At 43.3% G+C, this 23,736-nt stretch overlaps 2 protein-coding genes across 3 annotated transcripts; one reads left to right on the top strand and one right to left on the bottom strand.

Annotated features, from left to right (window-relative positions):
- Positions 1–2,905: 2,905 nt before the first annotated feature.
- Positions 2,906–20,811, bottom strand: RAB23 (RAB23, member RAS oncogene family). 2 transcript variants are annotated; one of them, XM_072142220.1, is made up of 7 exons: positions 20,661–20,811; positions 13,103–13,297; positions 9,629–9,714; positions 6,243–6,399; positions 4,056–4,138; positions 3,867–3,959; positions 2,906–3,754 (listed from the first exon to the last, which is right to left on the bottom strand). In XM_072142220.1, exons 2-7 carry the CDS (start codon positions 13,255–13,257, stop codon positions 3,615–3,617), a joined length of 714 nt encoding a protein of 237 aa, XP_071998321.1. In that variant the 5' UTR covers positions 13,258–13,297; positions 20,661–20,811; the 3' UTR covers positions 2,906–3,614. The 2 variants fall into 2 exon arrangements, with proteins under 2 accessions (XP_071998321.1, XP_071998322.1); XM_072142221.1 differs by having other exon boundaries at positions 20,626–20,776.
- A 90-nt stretch (positions 20,812–20,901) lies between these two features.
- Positions 20,902–22,687, top strand: CEP43 (centrosomal protein 43). The gene has a single exon (XM_072142219.1). The coding sequence runs from the start codon at positions 21,061–21,063 to the stop codon at positions 22,159–22,161; it is 1,101 nt and encodes a 366-aa protein (XP_071998320.1). The 5' UTR covers positions 20,902–21,060; the 3' UTR covers positions 22,162–22,687.
- The last annotated feature ends 1,049 nt before the right edge of the window (positions 22,688–23,736 follow it).

Genomic DNA, 23,736 nt, shown 5'->3' with positions numbered 1-23,736 from the left:
TAAGTCGGGTGTCCTTAAGTAGGGGACCGCCTGTAGAATTAAAACAGGCCAGTTAAAGATAATGAGAGAAAATTGAACATGTCAAAAAGATCCATTTCTGACATTTTTGATGGTTTTCTGGGGCCTGAGTCTTTCGGTATGTCAGGCGAACTGCACTATGCAGGTGAAGAAAAGTATAGCTCCACGACACTGCAAAAGGCTAAATTCTGACTCAAAAGTCTGTTTGGTTGTATTCCTTTTACTGGGCTTTTCCCCTGTAAATGGATTTTTTTTCATGCAGTTTTAACTCCAGCAAACTGCTAATGGTCAATACTAGGGAGGGGTCAGTGCACCCCCATATCACAGGCTGCGGGAGAAACCTATAATTCTTGCTATGGGCATCTCTACATAAGAGAGTAGATTAAAACACGAAAAAAAGGAAGCACTACACAAACAGTCTGTCAAATTGGTTTATTTACAGAACAAATATTCCAGAATACAGTCGTGTGTATGAGTTCTCGTCCGAAGCATTGTAGTAAGTTACCATGATCCAAGCAGAAATCCTTTTAACTTACAGAGTAATTGTAGTGTATAGCTGTGACCGCACCAAGAAGCTCATACAATGTATGCACATTCTGCACCCACATGCTCTGAAATTATCACCCTTAAAGTGCACCTGAGTTGAGGTTTGTCTTAGCGTTAACCGTCAAAAGTTAGTTAAAATGTTCTACTTACAAACGCTGCCATAAAATATAAGTAATCATACACAACCTCTACCCCATCCTCCCTTCTGGGATATGGAACCGAGGCTGCATCATGAAGTATTGTGTACTTTGGTATAAAAATACTGCACCCTGTTGTTCAATATACATAAGGGTTATATAGGGTTATTTATTAATATGGATCCTTTAAGGGTTATTAGTTAAGTAGCCTTAAAACTTCAAACAGAAACTAAAGAGAAATATCCATAGTTTGCAGACTAAAAAACTGCTGGGAAAACTTGGAGAGAACAAAGAATAAATAAAGCTTCTTTATTCAAATTCAACTTTGGGAAGGGGTGGGCCTGAGGGCATCAATGCTTGTACTGCAAAGCAGGGACGGAGCCAGTTGTCATGTAGTTCAAGACCGGATGAAGGTGTTTATGGGCATGGCCGATAAGGGTCATGCAATAAAAGACATAAGAGGATAAAAAAAGGAAAATGAGATCGGAGAACAAGGGAAATTCTCCTAAATGAGTTTTCCATATATCCTGTTATTGGACACAATTGTATTAACCAAATTGGATTTTCCCCTTATTATCTGGCTTATTAAATAGATCATTAGTATGTGACCAAAGTCTCTGTGGCTTTTGGGAAACCACGACTTGCCGCATGACTTCCCTGCCAAACATATAGTCGTGGATCACTGTAATATATTTAAAAGGAAAATATACATGGAAGATTAGCACATACAGATTATTCTAACCCCCTCTGTGACTGATTACCTTTATGTTATAATGCATACACAACCCTGGCAGACAAATAAAATAACACACAACACATTGTCACAAGAAGGCATTAAAAACACTTCAAGTATTCAACAAATAGGCAATAAAGGCAAGTGAAGATTTAAATCCCTCAAAAGTGTCCTGATCTTCAGGAGCACCCACTTTTAAAACACCCATAATCCAACACAGAATATACTAAATGTTAGACTAGACAGTCTTAAGATACATTAGATCCATCAAGTGTCTAAATCTGGCCAAGACTGTCTAGATCAACTTTATATATCCTACTTGTTGGCGCATTTGCATGAAATGTGTTTTTGCCATGTAGCCCGTGCTCCTTTTCTTTATGAAGGCACACCCCATTTATGAGGCTAGTCCTTTTTGTTTAATAAGACCAAGTTCACATCAGGTCTTCAGTCATTTGCATCAGCTGTGAGCCAAAACCAGAAGTGGTGGGATACAGCAAAGAAAAAAAAAAACTTTCCATCACCTTTCAGGCCCTTGCCGTATGGCGACCTGAGCATAGCATACAGCTGGGTGCAAGACGGAGGGGTGAAAGCTCCCCACCCCTTCCCATAGGAAGACAGGTGGGCGCACCGCAGATCTGTGCAGAGATACTACATATTCTATCTGATGTGGTACGGCCACCTGGCTTGCAGAAACTGCGATGGGAAATACAGCCATACAAATGAATTACTGCATTGCCGACCAAAGGGAATGTAGCTGTGTGCTACTCGTATTAAAACGTCCGTGTGCAAGGGGCCTCCCTGGGTTTAGTCACTGGAAAGACTTGCACCTATTCTTTTTATTCCAAAACTTCTGGTTTTGGCTCACAATAACCAAAGACCTAACAGAGATGTGAACTGGGCCCTAGTAGTAAAAGTGTCCAAAACCCTTAAATGTAACACCAGACATTTCAGGCTTCATGCAGACGACCATGTGTTTGACTGGGCTGTAACCTGGGCAAGCACATCCCTGGAGGGTGGTCCTCACCCCTCCTCTCTCCATAGAAAGCCAAGCAGTTAACGCAAAACAGCAAAATATGACATGTCCCAAATTTTTCTTGGCACACTCCAGGTCAAAGTGCGGTAAGACATTGTTTGTTCACCAGACTATGACCTGATGCCATTGACCTCTATGGGGGCCGTACAATGTTATTTTGTAACAAATTACAACAGATTTCAATGATAAAACAGATATTTCCCTTTATTATGTTTTTAACTAGTTGGCTAGTGCAAAAGCCACTGTGGTGAAGCAGTTATTTGTCTTTTCGTCCCGATCACTTTCTTTCTTTTGTAGATCTGGCCAGTGCTCTGGAATGTTTGTTGATCTAAAACATGCATATGTTACATGTCAAAAATAAAAAATAAGACATATACCAGCAATAACGAAGGCTTAGTCTGCAGAACCCAGCACTCTCTGCGTGTCCAAAATGGAAAGTTGTCTACTCAAATAATATAGGTCACTCAAACAGCAGGAGGCTCACTTATGTGGATAAGGCCAAATAAAACTTATGCACGTTCTTAATAACTAAAACATTCAGGATGAACATAGAACAAAAAAAAACTCCCAAAACACATGATCAAGCACATAGTAGCAGCTCAATGACGAAGTTTGGCACAATGCACATTAACTGGTAAGCTCCCAGAACATAGATATATCTGAAAATCTTCAACACATTATATTTTTCTATATATAAAATTGAATAGAAGATTTTATGGGGATTTAGATGTCCTCTATAAAAGAGTGTAATGCACCTTCTTACAGACAACAGGCAATGATTTGTGAGTTAGATGAATATTGCACAAGTACCATGTAGTGTGAGAACTGGTATCCAACAAGATGCTGCAAAAAAGCATCCACATAATAGGTTAAATAGCTCATATCCAATAAATACTACAAAATGTGGAGGTTTCCTAAAACGGTATGTGGGCAGCATTTGTTCAGCCGTTTACCAAAACATGCAATATCACTTGCCACCATGAGGTGGCGTAATGTTTCTTTATAGGTAACCCACGCTGCATTCTCATGGTGGTATCAGATTCAGGTAGAATTGACCATTATCTCTGGAACGAGCTGCATTCCTCTTCTCAATTGCACTGTAGACCCTGACTTGAAGTTCATCTTTTCTGACCTGTCCAGTACAGTTTTAGAGTAACGTACAACTGCTGAAGGGACTTTTGCTTTTCTTGGTCCTTTGCTTATTTGGCCTTAGGTTGATTACTTCTCCTCCATTGATAGCACTAGACTTCTGACCAGAGTGACTACCGCCTGCAGTGTTAAATACACCTGAAAAGACAAAAAGACATGAAAGGATACCTTAGCTTTATGTATGTATTCTTTCTACAGTTTAAAAACTCAGTTTGCTTCCATAAAGAGTTATTATAAGGACAGAACTTACCAATCTTGTTGCTACTAGTGTGCACAATTTCTGAGTCTTCAGCGTTTTGCTGTTTGAGCCTTTGTAAATATTTGTCAGCCAAATATTTAAAAACTGTAACAAAATATTTGGTTTTAGCATGTTTAATTGTACATCTCAATATATATAATTTTATCAATAGGATGTTGTAGAAAAAAAACAGAAACTTACCCTCAGTAACATTTAGATCTTCTTTAACTGATGTCCTGTAAAATCGCAGTTTTAACCTTTTTGCTAGAGCCTCTGCTTCTTCACTAGAGAGATCAGGGGCAAGTGTTACTGAGACAGGACACACTAATGAACCAGAGCTAAATGAAATAAACTAAGAGGAGTCATGTCCAAAAAATCACTAAATCATAAAAGAACTAACAAAACCCTGCAGCCACTGCCTAAACTATGAACAACTAAACATTCAGGATGCGGTCACACATCACATTTACTGCATGTGTTTAAAAACGCATTGCAACAGCTGAAGAGAGATTTGCCTAATGAAACAGCTGTTAACACTTGAGTTTACAAAGCGCAAATGTTAATGCATGTGTTAACATTATGTTAACAAACAAATGTGTTAACACAACATTAACACATCCGTTACCAGGTTGTGTTTTGTGAACTTGAGTGTTAACAGCTTTTTATTTAGGCAAATCTCTCTTCAGCTGTTGCCATGAATTTTTAAACGCATGCAGTAAACGTGACATGTGACCGCACCCTCAATGCTCTGTGACATGACCTAATACAAATATGATACAGACAGCAGCTGTGATCACCTAGCTAAGCCCCAAACCTGCAGGACACAAGCTCAGCCAAGTTCTTTTCATCTGCTGCTGTAAAAACCTTGTGCATCACAAGAACTACTCTGAACAGTAAAAACTGAATATGGTTGTTGTTAAAGGACTAACAAGATGCTATCTAATGCTATGGGCGCACAGGTCACTGTGGCACAGTGTCAGTCACTTAGACTACTAAAGCAGATGCTACAGAGACAAGTGTAAGAACAGAAATAGTCATGAAATAGACTGCCCCTACATAGCTGAAATGGAGTTTAAAAGGTTCATCAACCCTTTCACATCTGACATACAGCTATGTACGTCCTATTTGCACATAGCACGTGTATTTGTACAGTGGGTACAGTAAGTATTCAAACGTCTTTACATTTTTCGGTTTTTTGTTTAGTTGCAGCAGATTGGAAAGATCAAAAAATGTACATATTATTGCTAATTTATTAAACAAGAAAACTGAAATATCACATGGTAATAAGTAGAGATGGGCACATTTTTCAAAATTCGATTCAACCAAGTTTGACAAATTTTTTGAAAAAATTTCATTTGACCCGAATCATATCATGACGAATCACATTATTTCCTGGCTCCAGAGAGCCCGTAGGGTGTTGTAGAACGTTGTGCCATGCTTAAATATGCATAGGGACCGTGGTTTGGTCTTCAACAATGTTGTGTTTTAGTATGACACGCACATGACAGCCGCAGTTACAGAGGCCAACTTCCCCAAATAAGCAAAGCGTTCAAATCGATTCACCCATCTCTAGTCATAAGTATTCAGCCCCTTTGCTCAGTATTGAGTAGAAGCACCTTTTGAGCTAGTACAGCCAGGAGTCTTCTTGGGAATGATGCAAAAAGTTTATCACACCAGGATTTGTTATTTATGGGAAAATAACTATATATCTTAGTATATCTGGCACATGGCTGACCGGACAGTTCTCCACCATGCCCTGCTTGGCGCATAATTGCGCTATAAATTGTGCCAGGGAGTAGCACAGGCACCCGCTAATGTGCCACTGTGCAGCTTACACAGCACAGTGCACTCAGCGGCCACTTGGTGTAGGGGTGGCATAAGTGGGTGGGAGAGAGTTGCTATTCCTGGCTATGCTTAAGACATCTCAGCTTTATAAATTCCCCCTTTCCTTAGTGTACAGATAATAACTCCTTGAACAATAAAAGGCTACATTCATACTACTATTCAAAACCTCAGTTTCTTAAAAAATAAAAAATTTAAAAAACCTGAGGTTCAACATACCAATTAAGAATACCTTTGACATCCATTCAAATGTCATCTGTTATGGTCAGTTAGGCAAGTATACATTATACATGTGGTTTGGCGGAAAAAAATTACGGTACTTTTTCTTTGTTTAAAAAAAAAAAATGCATGGATAATGGATGCTTGCCAAACTGACTATAATGGAGGACATCAAATTTAAATTGGTGTAAATGGGATTTTAATTGATACATTAATCCTCTGTCTTTTCCCTTTTTATTTAAATGGATGTAAGGATCCAAGGTTTGAACAGTACTGTGAACTTTGCCTAAATTGGAGTTTGTATGAATAATCATGGTATTGACTTACTTCTTAATAACAGTGTCATCTAACAAGTCAATTTTGTTTTGTACAAGAACGGTGGGAATGTCTCCAACTTCGGCCATCACCTTCTCTCTCCAGTTGGGAACCGCTTCAAATGACTCCCTGTCTGTCGTAGAAAACACCAGGACACAGGCTTGGGCACCTTGAAAATAAAAGTATTTGTCCAGTTACTCAGAAGCCAAACCCATGTCTATAACAACCAAATGTCACTCCAGACACATTCTCATTTACATACTAATTTCTTCGGGCTCTTCAATCTTCTACCAATGTATGAGTAGCACTTCAAGTAGCATAGGCATTAAGGGGCAACATATCCTTAATAACAGCACACAACAAAAGGATAGTAAGATGGCTACTGCTGCTAGCTGTCCTCAGTGTATCGCCAAATAGGGGATGTCTTCCAAGAGCTAAGCAGGGGATTAGCCGCATGTGTGGTCTGCTATGCAAAGTATAGAAAGTTCCAAATTCAATGTGTGTAACGAGATGAAAGAATGGCACTCGCCAAATCACAGCTTTGAATTATTACTTTTTATTCCAGGATTCTGGACAAGTGATGCAGCAGTGCTCTGTGATACAGGCATCACCCCCTGAGCCCTAAATTGGCCAGAATCCTGGAATAAAAAGTAACAATGCGAAGCTTTGATTTGGCGAGTGCCATTCTTTCATCTCTTTACATACAGATCCGTTATTAACGAAGAGCTATGGGGCAAAAGGAGTTTAGTGGGCTATACAAGAAACATCTTAAAGCCGATTTGCATGGTATTAAAGGGAACCTGTCAGCTGCTTTAATAAAAGTAAACTACTAGCCCCCCTCAGGTAAGGTATCCTTTTAACAATTCCCTCTTATGTTGAAATCAAACCAAATCTCCACCAAAATCACATGAAAATGAGCAGATAAGCAGATAAGGTGGAGCCACACTTTACATGCAACCAGCTAAAGCCATGGTTTTTTGAAGTCATAAGAAAAAGTTGGGAACTGGAAATGTATCTGCTGCTCCCATTTCCTCATGTCTTAAAACGGTCTTCATCTCAGAACCACAAGCCTGAGGCAATCAGAGAGGAGATTTGTATCTTTAATATGACATAGTATAGGCCAGTGGTGGCGAACCTATGGCACTGGTGCCAGAGGCGGCACTCGGAGCCCTCTCTGTGGGCACCCAGGCCATCACCTCAGCATGAAGTTCACCAGACAGGACTCAAAGTATCTTCCTACAGAATCTTCCTACAACAATAGGCGAATTTGCCCTCTTCCTTTCAACTGCGTTGGTGTCTTAAGGAGGCTGAAGGATTGAAAGTTGTCAAAGAGCAAGGAGAAATAAATTACTGCTTAAATTGCCGTGCTGGCACTTTGCAATAAATAAGTGGCTTTTGGTTGAAGTTTGGGCACTCAGGATCTAAAAGGTTCGCCATCACTGGTATAGGCATTAGCAGTACCATATCCCCATATTGGGAGAGACAGGTGGAAATACTATATGCATTATATTGGGAGAAACAGGTAGAAGGTAATATCTGCATATTATTTACAGGGAGGGACAGGAGGAGTCCTATTCTCAGTGTTTCCTTTAAGCTAGTATTAGGCACAATACTACCCCAACCTATCCCTGTCTGGAGAATCAGGTTATAGTTATATAGGGTAGTTTGCCCAGCACCAGTCAGGAAAATAAGGTGGTGATTGGTTGTTCTTTCCTGTAAAATTAGAACTAAATGGGGAAAAAAGAAAACACTAAGCATTATTCCCATGCTATTCACTTCCCAGAATAATTGCCTCTCATTATTATACACGTAGACTAGTAGGATTACACTGGTCATCCTCTGTGCTAGGAAATTACAGCATTACAGAGAAAATTACTAGAAAGAAGATTTAAAGTCTCAGATTTCCGTTGTACTACAAAAGAATCACACCAGAAAACATAAAAAAAACCCACATTGGAGTCATGAAGTCAAACACCGTTATTCTATAGGAGCCATTAGATGTTATAAAAAAAAAATTAAGATTGATACTTCACCCTCATAAAATCTAATATTACTGAACTTTTGTTTTTTTTATTATTATTAACACGCTAGATACTGTGGGTAGCATTGCAGACATAACACATTGCAAACGTGATGTTTCTTCCTCATTCTGTATCTCAAAAAGTACAATTAACAGTGACCTTAAAGTTCTATGTAGTCAAAAAAATGTTATGTTATACAAACATGTTTGGGAAAAATAACCCTCCCCTGGTCCACTTTCTCATCTGACTTAGTCTCTAGTGCACTTTATATTTATGTAATGATTTTCCATAATGCTGATGATTCATGGCTTGTGATAATTACCATATCCCTACAGTAAAGCCGCTAATCTCTCCTGTGAGTTACTGTATTCCAAAGAACCAAAACAGCCCAAGCCTCAGTCCCAAACAGGTCGCTTCACTAAGCCTCTTTCCCTAGACTCACGTTCCATCTCTGCACCGTAGAACGTTTTTCTTGCTGTGGGACACTTACAATTTGGTCATTAAAGCAGCAAGTACTGCGTGTCAGCACTACTTGGTCATATGTACGGGGGAAATATCCGAGTTCAATATAGAATTTAAACCATAGGTACTTCCGAATATCAGGTGTAAATACCTTGCTCGGGTTGCTCTGTCTGTCATAATGTTAGTATCACAGACAAGTCTCTAGCATCGAAGAAAATACAGACAACAGAGGGCTACCTAAACTAATTTGTTAAAAACTATAATTTTAGTAATATGTAAATTACCGGCAGAGGCTAGCCTGGGAGCACTTGGAGCTAAGGCTACTCCATGCCCCATATTCTCCTACTCTATATTTCTATTTACTTTGAACAAGTGGCAAATTTATGGCCTTCTATGTACTTGTTCTCTCTAGAAACCAAGCTGCCCACAAGGATAAGTCCTGACTACTTTCCTTCAAAAGAAATTGCGGTCTTAAAGGGAACCTGTCACCTCCGATCAGCTAAATAAACCCCGGACAGTACCTTAGAAAACACTGTAGAGTCATCTCAATTCTTCTAATCCTGTTACTCTTCATTGCTGCTGTGTGATAAAAACAACTTTTATTCTTCTTGTCGTCTTGTCCACACGGCTGCCCTCGCTTGAACCCACGAATCAAAACACCCCCCCCCCCCCATCTCTACGTCACTACACTCCAGTTTCATATATGAAGTATATAAATGAACATCGAAAAGAAGAATAAAAGTTGTTTTATCACACAGCAGCAATGCAGAGTGGATTAGAAGCATTGAGATGACTCTACAGTGTTCTCTAAGGTACTGTCCAGGGTTTATTTAGCTGATCAGAGGTGACAGGTTCCCTTTAATAATGTTTAAGATAAATTTCAGTTTGTGAAAGAAACAACCAGGCCATACTCACCCCGATAATATGCTTTAGTTATTGCATCGAACTCCTCTTGACCAGCTGTGTCCCATAACATAAGGCGAACATCTTCATCATTCATCCTAAAAGACACAACATATGAGAGAATTAGTCATAGAAGCCATGAGTCATTCTCATAGGGCGTACAATGCTCACTCCCTTTAATCTCATATTTTTCCTTTTTTTGTGGTTCACCTGGACATTGCTTGGGTCATTAGGTTTGATGGCACAATCATCTTGCACAAGGAGGGGTGTAATGAGTGTAAACTGATGAGCTCTAAAGGGCCAGGCCACAGAATTACTGCACAGCTTTATTACACATCAACACATTAGCTTCTTAACACATTGTGATTCTTCCAAATGTGATTGTAAGAAAAGCAGGAGAGCAGAAGAATGCAATGTGGCGCTACACCCTGCATGGCATCACATGGTGCCCAGCATTACCCCTTCCATTACCTTTTTATGCTTCCATTTTTTGCTCTCATCCTTTAAAGATACATAACTTTAATTTTTCTGTGTACATGACAATAACCAACATGATTATGATTTTTGTTATACCAGTTTTTTTTTGTTTTTTTAAGACCTCCTAGGGATCCTTAATCACCCAGTACAGTATATAGTGGATTTACTGATCTTTTACAAGATACCAATGGTTCACTGTAACATATCATCAGAAATGGTAGGCTCCGACTGCTCCCCAGTGACTATCACTGCCAAGATGGTGGCGCCCATATGCTGGTAGCGTATAAATGAATAAAACCTGTGATTGGTGCCAGCACAGCCCATGAGCCCTCTCCATACAACCCCCCTGCTGCACACTAACATACTATTAGGAAGGTTTCCAGCAAGAGGTTAAACCTGCCAAAAAGCAGCAAATCTTCTGGCGGTAACCATTTCTAACAACTGTGATATCAATGGCAAGAAAGATTACCGTACAGTGTACATTTAGCCATCCTGTAATTGCGGCAGCGGTATATGACAATTAGAAACATGCTGAAAATAGCACAAAAATGTGTCAGCACATAGCATCAAATCAATTGTTATGCATAATATTGTTAAAGCCAATGTCAAAATGAGAGCTTCGAGATTACATTAACAAAAAGAAATAATCGTTCTCATGGAGATATCCCCTGTCCTGAACATCGCACACATGCCGGCTTTTTTTTGTATGTCTTTGCCTTAAAACGCCACACACAATATTGACTGTGAAGTAAGCACTCTCCTTTTGTATATACTACAGGGTGGACCATTTATATGGATACACCTAAATAAAATGGGAATGGTTGGTGATATCAATTTGTGGAATATTATTATATAGGAGGGGGAGAACTTTTAAAGATGGATGTTGACTAAGTTGGCCATTTTGAATCAAACTTTTTTTTCCCCAATAGAATATAAAAGGAGAGTGCTCACTTCATAGTCAATATGGACCAGGTGATGGGTGCTGGAACCTACCTTTTCTATCCAGAAGGTTGGAGAATAAACACATGAATTAAGAGAGTTCTGCAACACCATTCCTTATTGTAATTATTATTAACATTTGATACTTTAATTATGACAAAATAGATAATAATAATAATAAACCTACATGGGTATATATATTTTACATGTTACAACACAAAACTATTTTGTGTTTCAGATCTATACATACTGTATTTTCTGGCATATAAAATGTCCTTTAACCCCTGGAAATCTTTTCAGAAGTCGGGGGTCGTCTTAAACGCTGGGTTAGGGGAGAACCTTATTGAAGCAAGATTCAAAACAACCCCCGCTGAAATTGCTGCTGGCAAAGCTGATGGGGGAGCATAGGCAACTCACCTTTCCCCACTCCCCCCGAAGCAGCTGCCATCATCTTCTTTACTGCTGTGAATGAAGGCTGTAAACGCTGGTTCTGAAGCCGGCAGATGTGATGCAGTTTTTCACAGCAGTAAAGGAGGTGATGGCCGCTGATTGGGGGGAGCGGGGAAAGGGGAGTTAAGATTTTTATTTTCACTAAGGCACTGTGACTACTATGGGGGGCACCCTACCAGCTGTGGGGACACACACACACAAACACATTAGGTATCGCCTCGTCATAACAGTTATTCCCGACGTTTAACTCCGAAAGGGAAAATATTGCCCAAATGTCCGAAAATGCCGAAAAAAAATTAATAAAAAGTGATCAAAAAGGCCACATAGTCTTCAAAATGGAAGCAATAAAAAGGTGAGCTCATTTGCAAAAAATGACACGTCACATGTTTCTGTATACTGAAGTATGAAAAAGTTATTAGCGCCAGAAGATGGCGAAATGAAGATTTTTATTTGTACAGAAGGTTTAAATTAATTACCGTAAAATTACCATATTGAAGTCTGATGTGATGTGTTTTTTTTTAACCATATGTGCATTGGAAGAGGTATAGTCTTATACAGGCAGTCCCCGGGTTACATACAAGATAGGGTCCAGAGGATTGTTCTTAAGTTGAATTTGTATGTAAGTCAAAACTGTATATTTTATAATTGAAGTTCTAGACAATTTTTTTTCTTTTGTCCCAATGACAATTGGAGTTTCAAAATTTTTGCTGTAATTGAACCAAGGATTATCAATAAAGCTTCATTACAGACACCTTACAGCCGATCATTGCAGTCTGGGACTATAGTAAAGCATCCAGAGAGCTTCACCAGTGGTCACAGTGGGCAGAGAGGTCTGTCTGTAACTATGGGTTGTCTGTAAGTCGAGTGTCCTTAAGTAGGGGACCGTCTGTATAAGTATATCCCAAACTCTAGATTTTAAGTGGGAAAGAAGTGAGTAGTTCTTTCCTCAGCGACTAGTAACCATTAGATATGGTTCATTGGTTGCCAGAAAATTTGGATATAGTACAGTATAAGAGGTTTATGAAAAGGCAAGTATGTTTAGCTTAATTTTGCTGTACTGTAGTGGTAGATTTCCTTTAAATGTACATTGAGCAGTCTTTTGGACTGCTATAGGATCACTTGAAAAAGTGTGCAAGAATGTCTCCCATCACCACTCAGTATAAACCCTGGAGCTCAGATCTCCAACTCCACTATCCTACAAGAGTTCAGACTACAACTCCCAGCACCACCAGCAGCGCAGACTTTATACACAGAGGTCTGCACATCAGATTGTAATCCGCTTTTAGGATGTGGAAATTATCTTTGCGACCCACAGCATTTACAGTCTGCGAGGGTGCTACAGTTATGTTATTTATTGAAAAGACAAAAGTATTATATGGTCATATATTTTGGCATGAACGACACATGTGCTCTAGTACTCAAGGTCCTGAAGTGTCAGTGATAATACTAATAAAGGTATATAGGACAAGAGTCAACCAATAGTCACAGACCAAAACTAAAACTGAAGTGTCAGTGGCCTATTAGGGCGATGTAGAAAATCTACAGCACACACTTCAAATTTATGATAAATTTTAGATACACAGCGATACGGCAGGTAAGAGAGCGGAAACAAATACATACTGAATTTGTCTTTCCAGGAAGTCCACGCCGATCGTTTTCTTATAGTCCTTTGTAAATATCCCTTTGCAGTACCTCTGAATCATACTCGATTTTCCAACAGCACCATTCCCAACCACCACCACCTTAATGGCCACTTCCATATCCTCTTCCAGCATCTTGCTTATTTATAGTTCACCAACGTTGAAGGAATTTAGCCTAAAATGATATAAAGAGGTTTCAGGTTTATACATTTATAAGAGAAAGAGAAACATTTTTTCCCCCTTCTGAATAGGTCTACTTTTTGGAGGGCTCCACCCCACCGAGTGCAGTACCCGACATAATGTCACTTTATGAGGCAGGGTATGCGCAGCACAGCATCATTCACATTGAAATATATGGGCTTGAGCACCAATTGTTAAGAGCTTGTACATGTAAAAAAAACAACCCCCTCCAAACAATTGCTAGGATTATTAGCAAAAGAGAAAGTTAAAAAAAAATCCCAGATCAGATCATTTCATATCATGGCAAAGATGAAAGAAAAAGCGTTATTCCTGTTCTGCTCACTCCCATTCCGTTACATCAAGACGCTACAAAGACTGCAAAAGAAACCATTAATATACTAAAATATAACGTTATTTCCCTCTACTTACAACAAGCAGGCTAGATGCGCTAATCTTATGCCATGCAATAGTATAGTTTTCCCAAGGAGAAACGGGATATAAGTCAGGCTAAAGATTCCTACATGGTCAACCAGTATAAAAAAAAAAAAAAAAAAAAAAAAAAGTCACAAAGCTTATTAAAAAGGTAACATTAACATGTACATTTTACTGTACAACATACAGTAAAGATACAAAATGCAAAAAAAAGGGCACCTGCATCTACACCATACAAAATCTGTATGTAATTTTATATTGGAAAAGGAAAAAAATTCATCACAGCCCTTGTCCCTCAAACCCTTAAATGCAGGCTCCCAGGCAGCATCTCTGGGTCTCTACAAAGTCTCTTTGCCAGCTTTATCAAACATGTGTGTGCACTCTATACAGGTAGCATCTAGGCATGTGGGTTTTTGATGAAGCCAACAATGGGATTTGGAGCTACTGCGCAGCACTCCAGAGACGGCGGCGGCGGCAGGCCTGCATTTGCCATGTGCAGTGCTGCGTGGATGTGCAGGGATGCAGCTGTAGGCAGAGCAAGAGAGGATACTGAGGCGTGGACTAACCTTATCTCTATAGCCAATTTGCATATAACAAAGATAAAGATTTTAGATAGACAAGGTAAAAGGATAAGCTAAAGATAGTCTAGGGATGAGAAGTAGAAACCTACCATCAGATCTACCTCTGATCTAGTCGATTCCTAATGGTAGGTTTCTATTAATGTGTAATCTCCTCTAAAATATTCATTTAAAACCTACTGCTCGGTCCACAGTTCAAGGCTTCAGGTGGCAGAATGGGGAAAAAAAATTGGCAGTGCTAAAAACTAGCTTATATTATATTATACAATTCTGCTTTCTGGGGTTCTTATAACAAAAAGAAAAAAAATGCACACAGTACTAGTGTGGATTGGGGAAGAAATATAAGGCTATGGCTTGGGCCATCACACTCCATCAGGATGACAAGTAACGTGACATATGGTGGTGTTCATTTCTGGAAGGAACTGAAACCTTTATCCACTGGATTTCTCGATTTCTGAGATTAGGTGTCCTAAGGCAACACTGGATTCCTGCTTGCAAAATGTGATTTCCAGCCACTGAACATTTACTTCTGTGTTATACATACACTATACCAAAAATGATAACATTTATGTATGTAGTACATCTTCCTATAAATACATTTAATAAAGGTCGAAGATTGCATCTCAAATTAAAATAGATACTGTGGCAATTCTATACATGTCCCAGGAGATAGGCCATTTCCTCCTTCTCTTTTCAGCTGTAGGAGAAGTAGCTTTCCCCCTTTGTAGGAAGAGAGTGTGAAAGGGTTTGATCAGTTAACCCTTATTGAATGAAATGAGCTGCAAACAGATAAAATCACTAAAGCTTCTTTCAAACAAGTGTATGCTACGCCTGGGCATGGATCTGGGCATAGCACAGGTTCAACTGGAGAGGTCAACGCTGCGCATTATTTTTGCTGGCGACATTACAGTATGGTGAGACACATTGTAGTGACACGTAAGTGTCTATGTATCCGTCCCCAAAATGTCCATGTGAAATGGGCCTAACATAAGGTATTAATAGTTACAGTGCCACCAGGTTCATTTCTATAAAGCGGGTTTCTTTCTACAACATCACCGAGGTTCCAGTGCTCTAGACAAACAGAAGTATTATCACATAGCTCAATGTATCCATCAAGGACCTCCAATGACATTTACTAGTTTCTCTAGCCATATGTAATGTTAATAACTGACAACCTCCAAGACCTCTTGGACACGGCCGTATTGGGGGCCGTGACTTGGCTTCAAAAATTGCAGCAAGATCACAGCCCCTATAGAGGTCGATTACACCCAAGGTGTCTCATTGCACTATGACCAAGCCGGGTGGGTACGCCGCAAGCTGCTCCGCTTCATATGGAGAGAAAAGAGGGCAAGGAGAGCTCACTCCCCTTTCCTTTTCCACCCAGGTTCTGGTCCAGATGAAGCACACCATGTGCATTATAGTACCTCAATCAGATGTCACAAGAGTGCTACAGCTTCAGTAATACTGCGGGGGGAAAACACTGTTGGACAGCTTCAATGAAAAGAAGCCACCCTCCAGCTTTAGTTTCCTTTATATTTCCTGTACTAAACCAGAACAATGAGGATAGAGGACAAGTTGATCTTTAATTTGTCCAAAGGGATATTCTTAGATTTCAATATTCTCCTAGTTTTTGTGAGTCCAAATACACCCCAAAGAGATACTGAGAGGGAATTAAGCTTGGGGACAGGGAGTGACGCCAACATCTGTAAAGTACTGAGGAATAAGCTGTCGTTTTATAAGCAAGTGAAATAAAAGTAAGTGTCCACAAGACTATTTTACACTATATGAGGGTCTGAATACAGCTGTGCAAGAGTCAACAGATGTGACTACAATTCCCAACACAGCAGATGGTTATGACTATGCAGAGAACAGGACACATTACACCAACACTTTGCTTCCTTACTCTTGAGACTGCAGAGGGGTCAGAGGGCCTAGTAATAACCTAAAACACATTCATATGAACGGGATATAGTTGCAGTCACAGCCACAATCTAGTCACCCAGGCAGCAAAAACACCTGCCTATCCCTTGCCTTGTGGCTTGAATAGTTCTTAGTGCTGTATTTTTATTTTGTAGCAAATTAAAAGTGCTAAAGTATCATTTCAATCAGCCATTAATCTGAACAATGTCCAAGCGAAATTGTAGATAGCAGCACAGCTAATATATGGAGATGTTAAACTATATGGTTACCTATAAAACAGTTACAGGCAGTGTTATCTCATTGATAAGGCATTAAATAATCTGTATAGATTCTAATTTAGGCAGATGATAATCTTGTTGCTGAGACTGAACTGAGAGAACTAGACCACCCTGGATACTACCATTAAGATACTGCAGCAGATATGGTTACAAAACAGCTTACTATATGTTTTGATACTAGTTTCCAGTCCTATGGGTGGAGGAAATTTAAGGTGTTGAAGAACCATAGCAAAGAAAGCTGCAAATTGCTCAGTCATAGATGAATCCTGCTATGTTTCACATTCATGAGAAAAATATTTTGGTTGGAAACATATGTTCAGGGCGTTAACACATCAAAATTTCCAATCTGCTGCATAGAGGAGAAATGTGAACGCGTGCCTGGGAAGTAATACAGACTTCTCCAGCACGGAAATACAAAACATGAATCCTGTGCCATTGTTATTATGTGTCTACAGAGAAACAGACTGTACTCACCAGTCACCCGCACACATCAATGCTTCCTAGGTGGCGGATCTGTAGGACTCCAGGGTAGGGCGGACCAGCAGTTACCATGGCAAGGTCAGTTTATTTAGCCAGAGGCTAAACAGAAACTACAAGGACACACATTTGGCCAAAACCTGCAACTTCATGAGATGACCAAGGTGTGAGGTCAGCAGGAAATAAGTAACACTTTAGGTTTCATTGATCTGGCAGTCACTAAGTACTGCTGAGGAAGTATGAAGGAACCCCTCCACGATGACACATAAGATCACTATGACCACACAGCTTTCTGGTAGTTTTCAGCAGCTTTAATAAGTAATAATCTAGAAGCACAGGGTTTGTAGAGGTTAAAATCTTTCAAATAGCCATATATCTATTATAGAGATTAGCAGGGGTTTTCTTTAAAAAAGAAAAAGGTTTTATTTATGTAAATCTGGCTAAAGTACTCAGGGGGGCATTACTAGTAATAGTGAAATAATTACTAGTAAATAGTAAACCTACAGAAAAAAAAAAAAAAAAAAAGACATTCGGCACATTATACACTGGTGCTGAATGTGCCAGCGTACAATGGTCCCCCCTGCCGCCGGACAGGTTTATCAGAAGGCTCGACCCTCCTAAGAAATCTGCTTGGTGGCAACACTGCACGGCCATCCACACCCCCTTCACACCCACTTGGCATGTTAGTGGCGTAAGGGGGAAATAGGTGCAATTGATGGCTGTATGCAAGGAAATGTGCATACTTCAGGACTTATCCATCTAATTTCAGGCACACAAGCCCTGATAAATCTCCCCATGGGCTATTAGTATAGACCAATATCCAACAGACCAAAGCAAAGAAAATGATGGGATGTATCAAGAGAGGCCTAGATGTTCATGAGAAAGACAACATCTTACACTTATTCCCATAACTGGCCAGATAACACATGGAATCTTGTGTACAACTGTGGCCACCCATTTATAAAGCAGTTGGAGAGCAAAGGGAATAGAAGTGACCAGAAAACAACAATAAATTATCAAACTTTGGGTTATGGAGCAAAGAAGGTCAAGAGTTATCCTCATTACAATGTGTATCTGAATGGGCAGTACCGTTAGATTTCCAAAGATCTTTTTATACCTAGGCCTGTGACCAGGACAAGGGGGCATCCTCTACACCTAGAGGAGAGGCGATTCTACCATCAACATAGACAAAGGTTCTTTGCTGTAAGAGCAGTGAGACTATGGAACTCTCTGCCAGGGGCATGTTATGGCGGACTCTATGTTCATGTCCAAGAGAAGCCTGGATGACTTTCTTCTTGAGAGCAAAATTATTATATGCCATATTTGGGGTTGGGTGTTTTTAGGCTTCCTCTAGATTAACATTATGCTTTGGAACTCATGCACTGAAGTGTTTATTCAATCTTATCTACTATGATACAATTCAGCTATTTATCTGAACATGTCAGAATGTAAAATGCTTGTTTTTTTTTTTCTTCATGCAATTGTGACATTGCTAAATAGGAATAATATATTGTATATTTATACAACCATTAATAAAAAAAAACAAAACATTGCTTAACAAATCCCTCAGTGATCTGGTTCCAATACAGCCGGGTCCCCAATGCCCTCCATACTTGGCATCCAACACGCAGGAAAGTGCTTAGAGATTGCCATGCAGCCATTGCCTGAATGAGGCTGAACACAGCTGCAGCCCATGACCGGGAGGGGGCCATATAAAGGTATTTCCCAAGACTAAACCTCTTATTGAGGGAGATGACGGAGATATACATAAACTTTACATAATCTTATCGCTTTGTAGCAGTCTGAAAGTATAGATCAGACATAGCAGTGTGAGATGATTCCCACAGTCCATCCTCTAAAACACAGTGTACAGAGCTGACAGCTTAATACAAAAAGATACTCAAGGCACACTTGTACTGGGAGCGGAACTGCCATATACTGCAAATTAGATACCATATATTTAATTATGTAGTCGGTAGTCACGCATGCACAGGGTAGGCATGCCACACACATGTAAAAGGAAGGGAAGGTGGGGAAGTACATCCCACATGTGTACCGAGCATTTTAGAGAGTTGCCATGTACAACAAAGTACCTAGAAACTGCCCTGAGAAGGGGTGGGCACATCACACATGCCCCGGGGGAGGGATGGGGCGGTGGGAGCATCACACATGCCCCGGGGGAGGGATGGGGCGGTGGGAGCATCACACATGCCCCGGGGGAGGGATGGGGCGGTGGGAGCATCACACATGCCCCGGGGGAGGGATGGGGCGGTGGGAGCATCACACATGCCCCGGGGGAGGGATGGGGCGGTGGGAGCATCACACATGCCCCGGGGGAGGGATGGGGCGGTGGGAGCATCACACATGCCCCGGGGGAGGGATGGGGCGGTGGGAGCATCACACATGCCCCGGGGGAGGGATGGGGCGGTGGGAGCATCACACATGCCCCGGGGGAGGGATGGGGCGGTGGGAGCATCACACATGCCCCGGGGGAGGGATGGGGCGGTGGGAGCATCACACATGCCCCGGGGGAGGGATGGGGCGGTGGGAGCATCACACATGCCCCGGGGGAGGGATGGGGCGGTGGGAGCATCACACATGCCCCGGGGGAGGGATGGGGCGGTGGGAGCATCACACATGCCCCGGGGGAGGGATGGGGCGGTGGGAGCATCACACATGCCCCGGGGGAGGGATGGGGCGGTGGGAGCATCACACATGCCCCGGGGGAGGGATGGGGCGGTGGGAGCATCACACATGCCCCGGGGGAGGGATGGGGCGGTGGGAGCATCACACATGCCCCGGGGGAGGGATGGGGCGGTGGGAGCATCACACATGCCCCGGGGGAGGGATGGGGCGGTGGGAGCATCACACATGCCCCGGGGGAGGGATGGGGCGGTGGGAGCATCACACATGCCCCGGGGGAGGGATGGGGCGGTGGGAGCATCACACATGCCCCGGGGGAGGGATGGGGCGGTGGGAGCATCACACATGCCCCGGGGGAGGGATGGGGCGGTGGGAGCATCACACATGCCCCGGGGGAGGGATGGGGCGGTGGGAGCATCACACATGCCCCGGGGGAGGGATGGGGCGGTGGGAGCATCACACATGCCCCGGGGGAGGGAGGGGAGGTGGGCGCATCACACATGTACAGGACGAGGGAGGGGCGGGTGGCACATCACACATGTACAGGACGAGGGAGGGGCGGGTGGCACATCACACATGCCCCGGAGGAGGGAGGGGCGGGTGGCACATCACACATGTCCCGGAGGAGGGAGGGGCGGGTGGCACATCACACATGTCCCGGAGGAGGGAGGGGCGGGTGGCACATCACACATGTCCCGGAGGAGGGAGGGGCGGGTGGCACATCACACATGTACAGGAGGAGGGAGGGGCGGGTGGCACATCACACATGTACAGGAGGAGGGAGGGGCGGGTGGCACATCACACATGTACAGGAGGAGGGAGGGGCGGGTGGCACATCACACATGTACAGGAGGAGAGGCAGCACATAACAGGACTGGTCATCAGTGTCTCCTGGGAGATGCCGGGAAGACCTGCGCCCATACAGGCCGGAGACGATGGCAGGTCCCAGCTCTGCACACAGGGGGTAAGAACATTGGTGATCGGGGGCCACACACCAGCACAGAAAGCCCCTCCATCAGCCGGATCCTACCCTGCTCCCGGCGGCCGGCTCCCGGTGTCCCCCTTCCACGCTCTGCGCCGCTCGGTTGCCAAGCGCCCGGGGAACGCGGGGAGGGATGAGCTAGGAAACACACAGCACAAGGCCGGAGTAGCTGAGCCGCAGAGCCAATCGATGTTTTCCTAGGCATCGTGCAGCCACAAAACATGCCTGGAAGGGCGGAGATTTTTGTTGCTTGGTTACGAGTGACTAGTTACAGCGTCCAGCACAGCAGTCCATTGCTTGCCGCGGAAATGTGGCGCTTTTTTTGTCGTCATAAGCCCCGCCCTTCAGTCCCCACTGATTGGTCGGCCGGTGACGCTGCTCTGAAGCGCGGTGACACAGTCACATCTTGCGGCTCGGTCACTGACATCTAGCGTTCCCTTATTAGGAGATGTCTGCGGCGGAGGAGGACACGGAGCTGCGGGATCTGCTCATCCACACGCTGGAGAATAACGGCGTCCTCAACAAGATCAAGGCCGAACTGCGGGCGTCAGTGTTCCTGGCGCTGGAGGAGCAGGAGCGGGCGGAAAACAAGCCTTCCCTCATCAATGAGAGTCTCCGGCAGTTCCTGGGCACCAGAGATGGTCGCCTGGTGGCCGGGCTTCTGACAGACTTCCTGCACTACTTCCACCTGGACTTCACCCTGGCCGTGCTGCAGCCGGAGGCCTGCCTGCCCAGCGCTGCGGAAGAGCGGACGGCCACTGCCCGGGAGCTGGGGCTGGCGGAGGCCGGGAGGAAGGCGCCGCTGCTCGTGGAGCTGCTCAGACGCTTCCAGCAGAGGGATGCGGGGACGCCCGGGCCCCTGGAGTTGCCCCCGGGGCACTTGGCGGAGGCGCAGGCCAGGTTCCGCCTGTGTAGCCGGGAGAGTAGCGGGGAGCTGGGGGAGCAGGCGCTGCGGGAGCTCTTCCGGGAGTTGTGCCCGCACTTCCCCAGGGACATGCTGGACACGTACATCACCGGGGAGCTGGAGCGGGGGGCCGCGGTGGACGAGCAGCGCTTCCAGGCCATGTACAGGCGGCTCTACCTGCAGTGCCGCAGTGTGGTGACCCGGGAGGTGCTGGATGAGGGGGACAGTCACCTGCAGCCCATATCCGGCCAGGACGACCCCCGGCCGGAGGAGGATGAGGACGAGCTAGGGGGGGACTCTTTCTTTGATGACCCGATCCCTAAGCCCCAGAAAACGTATGGCTGGAAGGAGGAGGGCGGCGGCAAGATGAACGGGACCCCACACTCACAGAGCTCCCCATCAGGGTCACCCAGGGCCAGAGAAGCCAGGTCCACCTCCGAGAAAATGGCGGCCGCCAATGAGGACGACTACCTGGACGACTTCCACAGCAGCAGTCAGAGGAGTGAGCTGAGCATCGGGGAGGACCTGGACGAGCTGTCTGTGGAGGACCTGACCGCCAGCGAGCACAAGCTGGAGGAGCTCACCCTGGACAACTCTGCCTCCCAGCTGAGTGATTGCGCCGACTTCACGGAGGACATCTCGTGATCCCTCGCCATGGACCTAGGGACTTGTGCTGCACAGCTCTATCAGACTGGACCCCTGCCCCTATCGGCAATGCTGGGAGAGTCTACAGAACCGACTGGAATAAGTTGTGACAATTGTAGAGAGGGCTGCTCCATTTCTACTCTGATCATGAATAGGAGAGCGGCTCCTCCATATGTAGCAGGGATGGACAGAAAATATTTTTGATATATAGAATTGGGGAAAATAAAATATTTTACAAATTGCTTTTTACAGAAATATTTGTCTAGTGATGTCAGTAGCTACACAAACATATTGGTAAATAATGTGGGGTCCCCCACTGCTTCTGCTAAACAGAAAGAACAGAAAGAACCTAGTTACCTCCAAACATAAAAAGCCAAGCTCTGGTTGCTGTGGCAACTAAACAATAGAGTGGAGGTACCTGACTGAGTATCTTCATCATCACCATCTGTATGTCTATTGTATATTTGAGAGACCCTGGGTTGTACTAAATGGAAAATGGGTTTCATTAAATTAAACATTTTTAAAAATGACAGCCGGCCAATCATCACAATGATTCCAATGTGAACCGCCTATGTCCAAAGTGTGTACATAGCTTTTCTTACAGATTTTATTGCTTCCATGCTGAAACCTGTAAAAACAAGACATTTATTCCTGTGGGAATATCCACCACCGTGTTGTGATCACCTTGCAGTCTCATATGAACATTGTTGTTGTCTGTGTGCCATCTGTGGATTCAGCACCTGCACAAATTTATTTCTGTGGACTCCTACACATGACCGTGAATTCCCCCACCTTCTAATGTCCCCTTTTCTGAAGCAACCACCACACTTTTGACTGTCCCTTAGGGTAGCCCCCCTCCCCATACACAAAAAAGCACTTACAAATACTTTTTTTTAATCTATATGATTTTAATTATAAACACAATACAAATGAAATCTTCAAGAGGTGATTGCAGGAGGATGTGGGAATGTGGCCTTAGGCTATGTGACCTTACACAAAACTGCAAATGGCAGAAAATTTGGCCCATATCCACTTTTATTCAAATTTGATAATAAACATTGTGTAGCTTTGCTTTAGTGCTTAGGGAATGTGTTTAAAAACAGTGTACAATCTGCCCTAAGACTCATCAGTGAGGACTTAGATACTGTACATGGATTCACTGAAGATGTCCTGGAGCATTAACCAGTGTAACAAAAGAGGCTCAGGTGCAGTTATAGCACAGCACAGTGTTAGTTCACTGCCTTAGACACCCATTAGGTAATAAGACTATGAATATCACATGTATGCTATATAGAATGGTACTCAAAATGTTTTCTATTAATCATATAATTGGGTCCTAGACATGGGGTCACCAGTGTGAGACAAAGGAGACCTCTCTGGACCTATGTGTGGAGGTAGATTACTATCCTTGTACACTATAACGATTATGACACTGGTAAGCTCCTATGTTAGAGATGTGATTCACTGTTATAGGTAAAGGCTGACAAGAACAGACTGGGCTATTGACACAGCTAGTTACAATGAGCTAACATTAGCCCCCCCCCCCCGACATGTTTCACCAGTATGACTGGCTTC

The sequence above is a fragment of the Engystomops pustulosus genome, chromosome 3 (genome assembly GCF_040894005.1).
Source record: "Engystomops pustulosus chromosome 3, aEngPut4.maternal, whole genome shotgun sequence".
Classification (NCBI taxonomy): domain Eukaryota; kingdom Metazoa; phylum Chordata; class Amphibia; order Anura; family Leptodactylidae; genus Engystomops; species Engystomops pustulosus.
Note: the sequence above shows the minus strand (reverse complement) of the source record. Positions and strands in the feature narration are given on the sequence as shown.

What these genes read in the sequence shown, in the direction of transcription:
- RAB23 (XM_072142220.1), bottom strand. Translation starts at nt 13,257, where the DNA reads ATGCTGGAAGAGGATATGGAAGTGGCCATTAAGGTGGTGGTGGTTGGG. An exon ending in TTCCTGGAAAGACAAATTCA is followed by an intron (nt 9,715 to 13,102) that starts GTATGTATTTGT and finishes TGTGTCTTTTAG; the next exon opens with GATGAATGATGAAGATGTTC. An exon ending in GATGACACTGTTATTAAGAA is followed by an intron (nt 4,139 to 6,242) that starts GTAAGTCAATAC and finishes TGATCTCTCTAG; the next exon opens with TGAAGAAGCAGAGGCTCTAG.
- CEP43 (XM_072142219.1), top strand. Translation starts at nt 21,061, where the DNA reads ATGTCTGCGGCGGAGGAGGACACGGAGCTGCGGGATCTGCTCATCCAC.